This window comes from Nannospalax galili, unplaced genomic scaffold (genome assembly GCF_000622305.1).
Source record: "Nannospalax galili isolate Female #2095 unplaced genomic scaffold, S.galili_v1.0 scaffold1508, whole genome shotgun sequence".
Lineage (NCBI taxonomy): Eukaryota > Metazoa > Chordata > Mammalia > Rodentia > Spalacidae > Nannospalax > Nannospalax galili.
Window position 1 is genome coordinate 986,680 of NW_008358858.1, and position 14,021 is coordinate 1,000,700.

At 46.3% G+C, this 14,021-nt stretch overlaps 1 protein-coding gene across 1 annotated transcript in view; it reads left to right on the plus strand.

The window, feature by feature from the left end:
* The window catches only part of Parp1 (poly(ADP-ribose) polymerase 1), a 36,947-nt gene extending 23,533 nt beyond the window's left edge, over positions 1-13,414 (plus strand). Inside the window, exons 13-23 of the mRNA XM_008822372.3 lie at positions 825-1,020; positions 3,674-3,802; positions 5,549-5,632; positions 6,735-6,857; positions 7,300-7,428; positions 9,098-9,196; positions 9,861-10,013; positions 10,911-11,038; positions 11,632-11,693; positions 12,199-12,313; positions 12,583-13,414. Of these exons, the coding sequence (XP_008820594.1) occupies positions 825-1,020; positions 3,674-3,802; positions 5,549-5,632; positions 6,735-6,857; positions 7,300-7,428; positions 9,098-9,196; positions 9,861-10,013; positions 10,911-11,038; positions 11,632-11,693; positions 12,199-12,313; positions 12,583-12,664 (1,300 nt within the window). The 3' untranslated portion in view covers positions 12,665-13,414. The remainder of the gene's footprint in view (positions 1-824; positions 1,021-3,673; positions 3,803-5,548; positions 5,633-6,734; positions 6,858-7,299; positions 7,429-9,097; positions 9,197-9,860; positions 10,014-10,910; positions 11,039-11,631; positions 11,694-12,198; positions 12,314-12,582) is intronic.
* The last annotated feature ends 607 nt before the right edge of the window (positions 13,415-14,021 follow it).

Sequence of the window (14,021 nt, forward strand, 5' to 3'; positions counted from 1 at the left end):
GGAGCAGAGGAGAGATGGAAGCTGTTAACTATGTGTGTGGCCTAGCTGTCGGAGTGTAACTTCACATCTCCCAACTGGCTTTTGTTTTCTTTTAATGACTTTTTTAAAAAATCAAGATTCTGGACTTTGGGTCAGCAGTTAAGAGTACTAACTGCGCTGACAGAGGACCTGGCTTGATTCCCAGCACCCACATGGTGGCTAACAACTGTTCGTAAACCCCAGTTCCAGGGGATCAAACACCCTCTTCTGACCTCCACGGGCATTGCATGACACAGGTATACTTATATACATGCAGGCAGTGCACTCATATACATAAAGTAAAAGTAATATTTTTTAAAATTAAGATTCATGCCGGGCATGGTGGTGCACACCTTTAATCCCAGCACTCGGGAGGCAGAGGCAGGAGGTTCTCTGTGAGTTCAAAGCCAACCTGGTCTACATAGTGAATTCCAGGCCAGCTGGGGCTACAGGGAGACCCTGTCTTAAAAAGCTGAAAATAAAAATAATAATAAGATTCATGGTTTTCTTGTTGTACACATACTAAAATTCCCAAGCAGGTGAAATTTGCAAGCCCCAAGCGTAATCTTTAATGCTGTTTTACACTTGCTGGTTACTAAAATGAAGGTGATTACTTTGGCATGTTTAAAGTCCTCTCTCAGCAGTAACATACTTACCTAGCATGTGCAAGGCCTTAGGTTCCATCTGCAGAGCCACTGAATCAGTAATGAGAGGGTGCGAGAGCTTGCACTGCCCCTCGCTGCCTGGAATCTGGAACAAAACAGGGAGCTCATCCGCATCTCTGCCTCCTTCCTGCCCCCTCATAGGTACTGGATCTTCCGGTCCTGGGGCCGCGTGGGCACAGTGATTGGCAGTAACAAACTGGAGCAGATGCCATCCAAGGAGGATGCCATTGAGCACTTCATGAAGTTATATGAAGAGAAAACTGGAAATGCCTGGCACTCTAAAAACTTCACAAAGTATCCCAAAAAGTTCTACCCTCTGGAGATTGACTATGGCCAGGTAATCACTAATATTCTTACAGCATCTGTTCTACTAAAAGGAAAGAGCCATTTAAGTCCAGTTAGATGGTGTCACTGAATGGTGACAATACCAGTTTAGAGTGATTCTTCCCAGGAAATAGAAAAATTTCTAGCTCGTTACATGAGGCGTTATTGCCCAAGGACATCACAAAACTGCTACAGAACAACATTTCTCTATGTAAATATAAAAATCTTCAAGTAGCAAAACAAAATCAAACAGTACATGCAGATTTATATATGCACCAAGCTCAAATGCAGTAGAAATCCCAGAATGCAAGGTTGGTTGGCATTTAAATAATGGACAGATCACATGATCATCTCAGTTGCAGAAAAATGTTTTTAAAAATCTATACTATAAAGTATGAGATGAAGCTTAGATAAAAATATTGGTGGTGGGCTGGAGAGATGCTCAGTGGCTAAGAGCCCCACCTGGCTGCTTTTCCAGAGGATCTGGGTTCAGTTCCAGGAGATCCAGCACCCTCTTCTGGCCTCATGGGTATTGCATGTACATGGTGCCTGCGCTTACATACATATATGCAGGCAAAATAGTCATACACATAAATCTGAATTTTTTTAAAAAGAGTAGTGGTAGGGGTATTTTTTTGTTTGCTTGCTTGTTTTTTGTTTTGTTTTGAGACAGGGTCTCACTATGCAACCCTGGCTGGCCTTGAACCCAGAGATTTGCCTGCCTTTGCCTGCCTTTGCCTCCCAGATGCTATTAAAACCTACCTGACTGTTTTGGGGTTTTGTTGTTGTTGTTGTTGTTGTTGTTTTTCATGAAATCTAGCTATGTAACTCAAGCTGACCTTAAATTCAAACTCTTCCCTGTCGAGTGCTGGGATTACAAGTACACATCGCCACATCCACAACAGTAGGAGCTTTGAGACTTTGAGGAAAGAGTAGTTTTGAAGTTGCCCTGGAAACCCATGGTTTCTAAAGAAAGACTTTATTGGAACCTTTGTCATCGTAGAAGTCACCTGATGTGACATCAAGATAATTAGAATAACTTGATGTGCTCTGCTAGATTTTTGGTCCCAATATTATCAGTATCTATTTTTTGAAACTCTTATTTCATACCAGACAGCATTTGGTTCCCTCTTAGTTCATATTTTTGTGGCAAGATGGTTGCTGTTTGGTAAAGTCAGGGCCTTGCTATATAGATAGCATTTGCCCTCATGCTTTGCAAAACAGAATTTTTTTATTTTTTTATTACTATGAGTGTTTTGCCTGCATGTATATATGTTCCTGGTTCCCACAAAGGCCAGAGGAAGACATTGGATTGCCTTGGAACTAAAATTACAGACGGTTGTGAGCTATGTGTATTCTAGGAACCAAACCTGGAGCTTCTGCGAAAGCATCAAGGGCTCTTAACTCCTGAACCCTCTCTCTAGCCCAAAGGGAAGATATTTATAAATGAATCCAAATTTTAATTCCAAGTCTTTGGGATCTAGCATGTCTCAAAGGAGAAATTCTTTCTAAAAGTGTGTCATGAATTAAAAATAGAATTTAGAGGTCAGGCACTCAGGAGGCAGGGGCAGGTGGACCTCTGAAAGCTAGACTGGTCTACATAGCAAGTTCTAGGCCAGCCAGGCCTACATAGTGAGACTCTGTCTCAAAAGAAAAAAACATTATGGCATATGTCTATCTGGCTAATTTCACCTTGAGTGTCCTTTTTCCATCATAAAACTAGACTCCTTCTTTACATACCAGTGGCAGTCAATACAACTTTTGCCCTCATGACCCAGTATCACTCCCCACGTCCTCCAGATACACCATGTTCCATGGGATTTCAGTGTGAGCCAAATAAGTAGTGTGACATTTTTAGTAGCTGCATTTTAAAAACAAAGAAACCATGAGGCTAATTTTTTTTGGCCTTTTTGACACAGGGTCTCTCTGTAGCCTCAGCTGACCTAGAACTCACTATGTAGACCAGGCTGGACTTGAACTCACAGAGATTCACCTGCCTCTGCCTCCCAAGTGCTGGGATTAAAGGCATGCACCACCACACCTGGCGAGGCTAATAATTTAACCCAGAAAACCAACACCAGTCCTAGGAGGCAGGAATTAGTTTAGGCAGTAACATCTCAGAAAGCAGGGGTAAATAGTAGGGTGCAGAGGCAGTTATTAAGATGTGGCTTAATGTTGTCAAACTGGCTGACAGGAAATGAGACTAAGTGTCAGATACTTGGGGACTGAGGGAAACTGCATAAACTCTGTCCTATAACTGGCCCTGGGTTAAGTAGGTGCAGGGGAAAGGGAAGAATTTGTCTATTTGTCATCTGCCTCATCTATCCAAGGTTCACCTTTACAGCAGCCCAGCTCTTCCAAGCTGGACACGGGTGGGCACTGGGGAGCTTCTACAGGGCACTAGTGTGCCTAGGGTGGGACAGGTTCTGCACTTACAGCTGGAATACAAACTGAAGCAGCCAGGAGGACTTGGGAGTACACAGGAACTGTTTTGCCCAGGTGCGAACCCTCCTAGCCACTACTGTCCACAGCTTTTTGGTGAATGCTTGGCTTGTTTTCCGGCCTGTGTCCTGGTTACCTCCCTCTAACACCTCAAACCACTGCTTTGCTGGGGCTGTTGATTTGACCTCTTCCTGATTTTTTTTTTTTTTTTAACCATCCTGAAGGATGAAGAGGCAGTGAAGAAGCTGACAGTAAAGCCTGGCTCCAAGTCCAAGCTCCCAAAGCCAATTCAGGAGCTTGTTGGGATGATCTTCGACGTGGAGAGCATGAAAAAAGCCCTGGTGGAGTATGAGGTGGGTGCCATGGCAGCTTAGCTGCTCGTTTGCTGAGCATGGTGGTAAGTACTAAGCTGCTGAGTTCTTGTCTTCTCTGTCTGAAAAATGAGAGCCACACACCCACCTCTGTCCTGCTTAGAGGTCTTGAGTTCCAAGGCTGCAGTGCCTGCTTATGCTGATCAAGAGCCATTTTGTATGGCCAGGCATGGTGCATACCTTTAATCCCAGCACTCAGGAGGCAGAGGCAAGATCTTTGTGAGTTGCAGACCACCAGAGCTGCATAGTGAAACCATCTTTTTTTTTTTTAAGTCATTTAGTGTGCTATGAAACATGAAGTATGCTGTGGAGGGTTGTCCCTGGGCCTTGTCCCCCTTGTGCTTTTCTCCATTTTGTTTCTGTGGTAGGGTGTTATGGGCCTGGTTCTTTGGGGACCAGGCACACCACCTAGCTGGTGCCATGAGAAGTCTAAGACTTCACTCAATTGTAGAAAAACAAAAATTGATATGACTACCACTGTCCTGGGGTGAGAGAGCTTCCTGACCCTGCTCCAACCAATAAAACTCAGGTCAGCTGTTTCTCAGAACAAGTTGGCTGGGTATAGTTCAGTGGTAAAGTGCTTGCCTTACATACATGAGGGCAAAGGAAAAGGCAAAGGTTGGGAGTGGGATAGTGGCGGGTAGGACAGAGGTGCTTCTGCGTGGGCATGCATGACAAGGACCACAAGCCAAGCCATGTTCTCACCTTGCCTCCAGTCTTCCCAGCAGTTACTCTATCACAGTCTCCAGATACTGTGGGTTTCACTGGCATTCAAATGCCTCAGCTTGGGAGCTGAGTAAGCAACACAGACCAGTTTACTCACAGGAGGGATTAGGTATCATTTGATGAAGGTTACCCTCCATCACTATAACAAAATACCTGAGAAAGTCAGCTTATAAGGAGGTCTGTGTCAGAGCTTTCATTCAGTTCATGGTCAGTTGGTGCTGTTGCTTTTGGGGTTCTTGGTGGGATAGTATGTCATGGCAGGAGTGTGGTAGAACAGGTCACTCACCTCATGGGCTGGGAAATAAGAGAAAGTCTGGGGTCCAATATGCCCTTCAAAAGTATACCCAGTGACCTAGCTTTATTCCACTGGACCCTACCTCCTAAGGTTCCACCACCTCCAATAACACTTGGCTAGTGACCAAGCATTCGGGGCCCACTCTAAATCCATGCTATAGCAGAAACCAAAGCAAAGAGCATTTGTCTCCCAAACTGATAGCACTTCTGCCTTCTCAGCTCATAACTTTTCTTAAAGGTAACTCCTGAGGTATCATTGGTAACAAGATCAAATATGTAGCCTTTAGGGGTGGCTGATTTGAAAGGGACAGGATTGACTTAAATAAATTCAAGTGTGTATAAATATAATATTCACCACTTAGAAATTTGAGGTTCTTGTTTCTGGCCTGGATCACAAGGGCCTTGGCTATAGGGCCCTAGACAAGACAGCCTACAATGAGAGCTTGACTGATGGACCTTCATCCTTCAGGGTTTGTGGGAATTGTGCCAGTCCTTCCTTCAGAGCTGTGCACATGGGGTTGGGAAGACACAGTTGGCTTAGCCCTGCTAGAAATGATGTGTGTGAGAACTTTCTTCTACAGAGGCCCTGTCCTCCACATGATGGAGGAAGGAGGCTGTGCTGGTGGGTCTCTGAATCTTCTATGAGGGACCAGTGTTCCTGTTACCACACCGCAGAACACACAGCCTTCAGGTCCCTTGTCTCCTCAGATTGACCTCCAAAAGATGCCCTTGGGGAAGCTGAGCAGAAGGCAGATCCAGGCCGCCTACTCCATACTCAGCGAGGTCCAGCAGGTGAGCAAGCACCACCACGGCCTCACCACCTGAGCCTCTGCAGGCTAGCTTTTCTCCTAGGAAGGGACTTACTTAGCCTTATGGTAACAGAAAAAGTGCTGAACCATGGTTCATGAGGATCAGTTCAGCAACTATCACAAAAGTCCCTATTGTTGGCCAAAGATTGTCACGGAATACACAAATAATAATGTTTTCAGCCATCATATATGTAATAAGCTCCCTATAAGCTTGTTGGAGAATTTTGTGTGTCCTTAAGAGGTAGAATGAGGGCCAATGAGTGCTTACTGTGCAAGCTTAGTGACCTGCGTCAATCTCCCAGATCCAGTATAATGGTGAAAGGAGAAAACCAACTCCACAAAGTTGTCCTTGGACCTCCAACATGCGTGGGTGTGTTTACATACACAGGCAATCCCTACACTTGGGAGGCTGAGGTGGGAGGATCATGAGTTCAAGGCCAGCCTGTCTCATAAAAAGAAAAGTCATCAAACAGGAAAAAAAGATTCTCATCTTTCATTCATGTTGATTAATTGTCAACCAAAGTCCCCCAGCCCCTGGGGCTTTCCAGTGAAATGCTCAAGAATGCTCAAGAGACCAGAGAGTTCTGCTTGTATTTGAGAGTGGGCATAGCCTCTTGTGAGAAGAGCAAAAGGTACCACCAGGAAAGACTGGCTGGTGCTGGAGAACGAGCTGTAGAATCCAGGCAGCACTAATTTCTGAACAGTGACCTCTTTCCCTGTGTGTCCCACCTCTATTGGGATTGTGCAGGCTTTCCTGGCACATAAAAGTGGGCCTGATTGGATTTTTTATATATATATATATATATCCATGAGCACCCACATTTGAACAATTTTCAAACATGAAAATCAAAGGAATTTTACAACAATAGCCATAACCCCAGGGCATAGATTCTGCAGTAACGCTTTATACGGGGGTGTAAAATAACACAGTTCATTATGTGGACAAGTGCTGCTGTTACAGGGCAGAATCCTGCTCCTGCCAGTGCCACCACTCCAGTGGGAAGGTTCTCTGGTGACCCGTTTTCCTTCTTTTGCATGCAACCAGATGTTTCAGGCCTGTGTTCCTTCTGCCCCCTCCCTTCCAGGCAGTGTCCCAGGGCAGCAGTGACTCCCAGATCCTGGATCTCTCCAATCGTTTCTATACCCTGATCCCCCATGACTTTGGAATGAAGAAGCCCCCACTCCTGAATAATGCAGAAAGTGTACAGGTAATGGGCTCTTGGGCTCGGACTGGGATCTTACTCCTTGGAACTGCCCTTCCTAACCATGGTTTTTAAGGGTAGGATCAACTTTTTCTTTCCTTTGTGCTACCAAGTCAGACTGGAAAATTGCCACTGGCCTAGGATAGGACCGTTAAACTGTCTTGACATAAGGGCCCCCAAGAGTTCCTGGCTGAGGTTAGCTTGTGGCATCTTTATTTATAAGCATCTCCCTGCCTGTCAGCCTTGTAAGAGTTCTCTTATCTGCCACTTGCCTCATTAGCACTCTAGGGAATGCCTGTGCGTGTCCACTGTGAGAGCTGAGGGCAGGCTCTGACCAACGTCCCTCACTGTGTAGGATGTCATCTCCATAAAGAGGTTCTGTTCAAGAGCGGGGTCAGTCTGTCTCCTCCCCTGTGGAGTTGGCTCCAGGTCTTTCTTTTGTCCCCAGGCCAAGGTGGAGATGCTAGACAACCTCCTGGACATCGAGGTGGCCTACAGTCTTCTCAGGGGTGGGTCTGATGACACCAGTAAGGACCCCATTGATGTCAACTACGAGAAGCTCAAAACTGACATTAAGGTGAGGTGCCCATCTGTTCCCGAGTATGCAGCAGCTCACCCAAGAGCAGTGCCTCCAACCTGAGTGTGTGCACTAAGGCTTTCAAAGCTCCTTAAACATGCAGCTGAGCCATGAATCTGACCTCTCACATCCAGATGGCAGTGGTAGTTCTTGCAAACCTGGGAGCAAGGAAGGCTTCTGTGCTAGTGCCACAGATTGGTATAAAACCAGGGAGGTTCCTGAGCTAGTGCCTCAGATTGGTAAAGTGATTGGTTTTTGAAGATTCTGTTGAAAGTTCCTTTTCTTCCCCTATTTCAAGCACATACATCCTTGAACTTAGTGTGTCAGAGGCTCAGGGAGGCAGGAATTGCCCTTCCTAGGCTGTGCCTCCACTCTCCAGCCTGCCCTTGAGCAGGTGTTTCTAGGTTCTTGGCCTCTTAGTCAAGGAATTGAAATAAAAACACAGATTTGCAGAAGTATCATTGTTTGGATGATTCTCTGTTTTGATTGACAGGCTTGGACTACATAAGCCCTCTGCCCACTGTGCATGTCTCTTCCCATTTGCATCTGATTTTAATCATTTCTATGTCCAATTATGCATAGGCATAAGATGATAAATAGGAGATTCCCCCCTAAAATTTACTTAGAGGACACAGTTTGCCTTGCTGAACATGTACCCAAAACCAGTTCAGGCTGTATCAACCTCCCTACTCTTAGAGTTAGATATAACTAGAATATGACTGAACAGAATCTGTCAGATCTGATGGTCCGGAAGGGGAGGTGAAACTTATTCCATTGTTTGGAGTAAGATGTGTGTGCAGCTATGCAGAGGGGTGGGGTCCCTAGGTTGTTAACAGGTTGCTAGGTGCATTGTTTGGAGAGGGCTCTGTGTGTGTGTAGTAATGGGCAGTTAAGGATTTCAGGCTGCCACATGCATTATTGGAAAGGGGGCATATACATAGCCCAAACCAAGTGGAGTCCCAGATAGCTAACTGTTCCCCATACTTCACTACCTCACAAGCAGGGTGTGATACCAAATGTACCTTCTTGATGGGAAAGCTGTAGGATCTTGGTGAAAGAACTCTCATTTCCATCTATAGTTGAAGCTTTTAATTAAGAGGCAGCAAGGAAGACCAGAATTTCTAGGTTTTCTGAACTTAAAATAGACTAAGAGAACGTCCATAGCATCCTGCATAATAAACTCCGTTTATTTAGTATGGTAACATTGACATGCCTTGTTGGGCCATGTGCTGTGTTACACATGGCCCTCAGGAGTCAAGAGCGACTGAGTGTTCATTCTTCAGAATTCCTGTAGCAAGAACCTTCTTAAGGTTCCATCCCTAGGACTGAGGATGGGGAGAAAATAATGTGATTTCTTCTCCTATCCTGTGTTTTGTCTCAGTAAGTTGGATTGCTGGTCCAGAGTCTGTTCCTTCTTCCTGATTCTGGTTCACTGACAGTGTGCCTCCTGTTTCTAGCTTGGCCCACATCCTTGATCATAGACAAAAAGGGGCCTGAGGTCCTTCTCTAGCAATCCAAGTAGAGAAGTGATGTTCAGGCAGATGGGACTGTGGCCCCTGCCTACTGGTGGATGGCCTGGAACCCCCGATCTTGTGTATCTTTGTTCTTCCTGCCACCATGGGGTCCTCCTGGGGTCTCCCTGCCCTGATTCCAGATGCCTGTTTTCCAGGTGGTTGACAAAGACTCTGAAGAAGCTGAGGTCATCAGGAAGTATGTTAAGAACACTCACGCCACCACTCACAATGCCTATGACCTGGAGGTGATAGATGTAAGAACCCTTCTCTCTATCCCTTTCCTATTCTGCCATATCTCCCCTGCCTACTCTCCACCCCTGGGCCTAACTAGGAAAGAGTGATCTGCTTTGCTTTAAAAAGGCAGAGGAAGTGACTTACCAGTAAGAAATTAGTAATTTTTATGTAGTTTGATAATAGCTCTTTACAGTATCCCCAGACTTGGTTGTAGAATCAGAAATAATCATCAAAAATTCAATGTAAAATCTAGGTGTGATAGCAGACACCCTTAATCCCAGCACTCAGGAGGCAGAGGCAGGCGGATCTGAGTGAATTCAAGGCCAGCCTAGCCGACATAGAGAATTCCAGGCCAACCAGGGCTACACAGTGATCTGGTCTGGTCCGGTCCGGTCTGGTCTTTTGTGAGACAGGGTCTCCCTGTAGCCCCAGTTGGCCTGGAACTCTGTAAACCAGGCTGGCCTTGATACTCAGCAGTACTAATTTTTTTAATGGCTCGTCCCTGGTGAGTGGGGCCCTGGGTTCTATAGATTGGGTCCCCGGCCTGTGGAAAACCTCCGTACTGCAACAAGGCTGAAGTTTTCTAGGTGGTTAGTATCAGTAGCTCATGTCCAGTCAGCTCTTCCAGTTAACCAGAGTGATGAGCAACTGTTTCTTTCTCTCCTTTGTTAATGATCCACCCAGATCTTTAAGATAGAGCGTGAGGGAGAAAGCCAGCGCTACAAACCCTTCAAGCAGCTTCACAACAGGAGGTTGCTATGGCACGGGTCCAGGACCACCAACTTTGCCGGCATCTTATCTCAGGGTCTGCGGATAGCCCCACCTGAAGCACCTGTGGTAGGTGGTTGGCTTCAGAGGTATGGGGAGAAGTATGGGAGTACTTGTCCCTGAAGTAGTCTACTCCTTAAGAGCTGGGTACTTAGGTGAGAATGCATGTGCCCTAAGAATAGGACCTGTTTGTTGATGAGGTATTGGCTCAGCTGTGGCTCCACAGTGGCCTTAGCCAGGCATCTTTTTTCTAGCTCCAGCTCCAACCCTGGAGCCAGCTGCACATGTTTAAGACAGTTTCTGAAATAAATGTGTCTAGGCTAGGGGTGCCATGAAGGGTAATTGGGCGTGTTAACATGAAAAGAACAGGCTTGGGATACAGGCCACATGGAGCCCAAGCATTCCTCTACCTCTCCCCTTCTGGCAGCATCCATGAGCTACTGTCTTTTTCACCAATAAGTGGGTAAGATAAGGAATGGTTTTATCATCTACAAGTTATGGAAAGAACCAGCCGAACAGGCCCTTTGAGGTGGCCATCCAAGCCCTGCACTGATTTGATTGTAGAGAGTGAGGCAAGTGAAGAGGCTTAAGTGACTCATTGGTGCCCTATCCTGTATGTGGCTGGACACTGGCCTCAGTTCCCAAGTCTCGGGCTTATCTTTCGGAAGACTCTAGAAGTGGCCAGGTTTGTTGGCTATGTACATGTGCCTGGCCCTGGTCTAAGTAGCGACCATTTAATCTTCACATTAGCCTCATAAGATTCTGTTCCTGGTCGAGAGAAAGTGGGGTCCAGAATTGTTAGGTGACTTCTTAAAGCCCCTCATGCAACACTGGCATTTGACAAAGCAGGTGCCTCGTGGAGGTGATGGTTGCAGGGCTTGGCTAGGTGGTGGCTTATGTGGGCACTGACTGGAAAGCCTGACTTCCCTTTAAAGGTTTTCAGCTGTCTCTCTTCCAACTCTCCAGACAGGCTACATGTTTGGGAAAGGGATCTATTTTGCCGACATGGTATCCAAGAGTGCCAACTACTGCCACACATCTCAGGGAGACCCCATTGGCCTAATACTATTGGGAGAAGTTGCTCTTGGAAACATGTAAGTGTCCTGGCCCTTGAGGCCAGGGCGGGAAGAATGAGCTGGAAGAACAAAAGGTTTCTTGGCCAAGCACTGACCATGGAAATCCCCCCACCAGATACTGGACTCTCAAATTAGGAGGACTCTTTGTAAGTAGAAAGCAACTCAAGTTAAGGAATGCCTGAGAAAACAAAAGGACAGGAACATCTGTCCTTTCTGAGGAAGGGGAAACAGGTGGAATTGCTTACAGGATGGTTACCATGTGACACCCCTACTCCTCACTGAGACCACCTCGGGGAAACAGGCCCTTGATCTCAGGTCTGAATTCTTCACAGAGATCTGATTCCTCCAGCTTGGTTCAGGCAACCACTTAATCTTATCAGTTGTAACCAAAAGAGCAAGTTGGTGGACTAGGCCACGGTAGACTAGACAGGAACCTCCAAGCAGCTGGCCACAGCTCCAGATAATCCCTTTCTTTAGAAGTAGCCCCAAAGCAGTGGCGGTCATTGTAGACTCTATACTTGAAAAGAAACTCCAAGCTTTGAGGAGTCCAGGAGCTGGAGAGGGAGGTTCCATGGTGAGGATGGATTCCGAGACTTGTCTCTTTTGAATAGGTATGAACTTAAGCATGCTTCGCATATCAGCAAGTTACCCAAGGGCAAACACAGTGTCAAAGGTACTATCCCTCCAGCCAGACATACATGGTGGATTTGGAGAGGTGGGGTCTGTGCCTTTCCTCAAGGCTGGGTTCTTGAGGCTGTCAGCCAGGGGTTCATTTAAAAATAAAAACGTTTCACGCTCTGGCAGCAGCTAGTGTCACAATGCCATAGAAGTTCTGTGGGGCACCAGGAACACTTAGTTGCCCTGGGGTTTTGACCAGCTGTAGCTGGCAGGGAGGGGGACCTCTGGCGCACCAAAGATTGCTGACTGGGTAGCACATGATGATCAAGGCCTTGGAGTGACTCAGTTGAATTCTGTTCAGCAGCAGTATGACCCCATTGGAGCTGCTGTGACTTCTCATTAAAACCAGCTAGGATTAATGCCTGGGAACCTTACTTTACAGCCTCCAGGTTTGCATCTGAGGGGCAGAGCATAGGATCTGAACACACACCCAGTAGACCTCATGTCCCCAGGACATTTTCACATCCCTTCTCATACCTAACAATTGCCCTGTCTTGCAGGTTTGGGCAAAACCACTCCTGACCCTTCGGCCAGCATCACACTGGAGGGTGTAGAGGTTCCACTGGGGACTGGGATCCCATCAGGTGTTAATGACACCTGCCTGCTGTATAACGAGTATCCTTTCATGACTGCACTCTGCGTTCAGGAGCTGTGCCATTGGATACATGTGCTAATGTCACCCGGGGCAGGATGGTATGGGTAGAGTTGGCAACGTTCCCCTTGGATGGTCTCTTGTGCTTACTTAGAGGCCTGACTCCCCTGCTGTATGGATAAACCTGGCTCCCCCAGCACCAGCCTTCCCCCATTTCCAAGGGATTGGATTTGGGAAACTGGGTCTCAGGGACTCTAAATCGTTGGCTCCTTGACTCACTCTCCCTCCTCAGGTACATTGTCTATGACATTGCTCAGGTGAATCTGAAGTATCTGCTGAAACTGAAATTCAATTTTAAGACATCCCTGTGGTAAAATGTGAGCCCAGCACCCCAGGGACTGAGGGGATAAATTCCCCCAAGGTGCCCATGCACCCAGGACACACCGAAAAACCTCAGCTATGCTGCAGAGGGGCATTACCCTCGCTGAATCTCCTTAGGAAGGATTTTATACGAACAGGTTAAAGGTTTCCTAACGTTTCAGATTCCTTCTTCCATGTTGGTTTGGGGCGGGAGGGTTTGGGGTTATATCCTACCAGGCACAGCCCCGGTAGATACAGCTGACAGTAGAGGAAACACTGGGGAGAGGTTTTTGTTTTGTTTGCCTAGACTAGTCCTGAGGAAAAAAGCAAGCTACATCACGGTGTCTGCCTTACTGGTCTCTCCAGGGAGGGAAAAATGTGCATCCTCCCCCTTTTTAAGTGTTCATCTTTAGTTTTGATTTTGGCAAAATGTTATGCATTTATTTTGAGCTAAAAATAAAAACTAATTTCATACTATGTAGGTTTTCTTTTTTAAGAATCTTGTGCTTGTCCCTTCTTAGTTTTTGAGGCTTTTGTTTTGCTTTGGGTTTTATGATGGACATGGAGAGATGGAAAGAGGGAGCTTCCTCTTGACGCACTTAACCAAAGAAGCTCTCACAATACCTAGTTCGTGCTTGATTCTGCATTTGGAATTCCTGATTTATCCATGAGCAATTTTGTCTTCCAAATTGAAACCATCTGTAATCACCAGTATAGCCACTTAAGGGCTAATCATTCTCAATTAAAATGCAAATGGCTCTCCACTCCTGTGTTGTGTGGCTCATCTTCACCGTGAGAGGTCTCCAGAGCAGGGACCTGTAAGTATTGAACCCCAAGAGTGCCAGTCTGCAAGCTGTGTCTTGCCCGTTGGGAACTTCCTATCTGAGTGGCAGAAAACCAAACACCAAGCATAGGAAGGCTCCCTTCAGATTACCAGTGCTTGTGGTGATAAGACTCATGTTACACTGTCCTGAAGCCACAGGGCCTCATAGGGCTACCTTAAATTTGAGATTGAAACTTAAGTGTTATGTGCGACTTCTCTCTCTCAAAGTCAGGGTTCCTTCTGGCATTTTACAAAAGGAGAATGAGATTTGTAGACCAGAAACAAGAGATACAGGCCTGAGATGACAGCCACAGAGGACTCCCACCCCATAACCCCTAGGAACCTCAAGCTGAGGGCTGTTTTTTTTGTTTTGGTGTTATTTGTGGGCTACAGCCATGTCCTGTAGAAGCCAGGTATGTGACTAAACTGAGGGACCTGACCACAGTGAAGGGTTAGGTTTCTGAAAGGGAACATGAGTGTATTGGTTGAATGACAGTTAAGTGCTTACCTTTTTTTCAGTATCTAACTTGCTGAAAGTCTCTAGCACC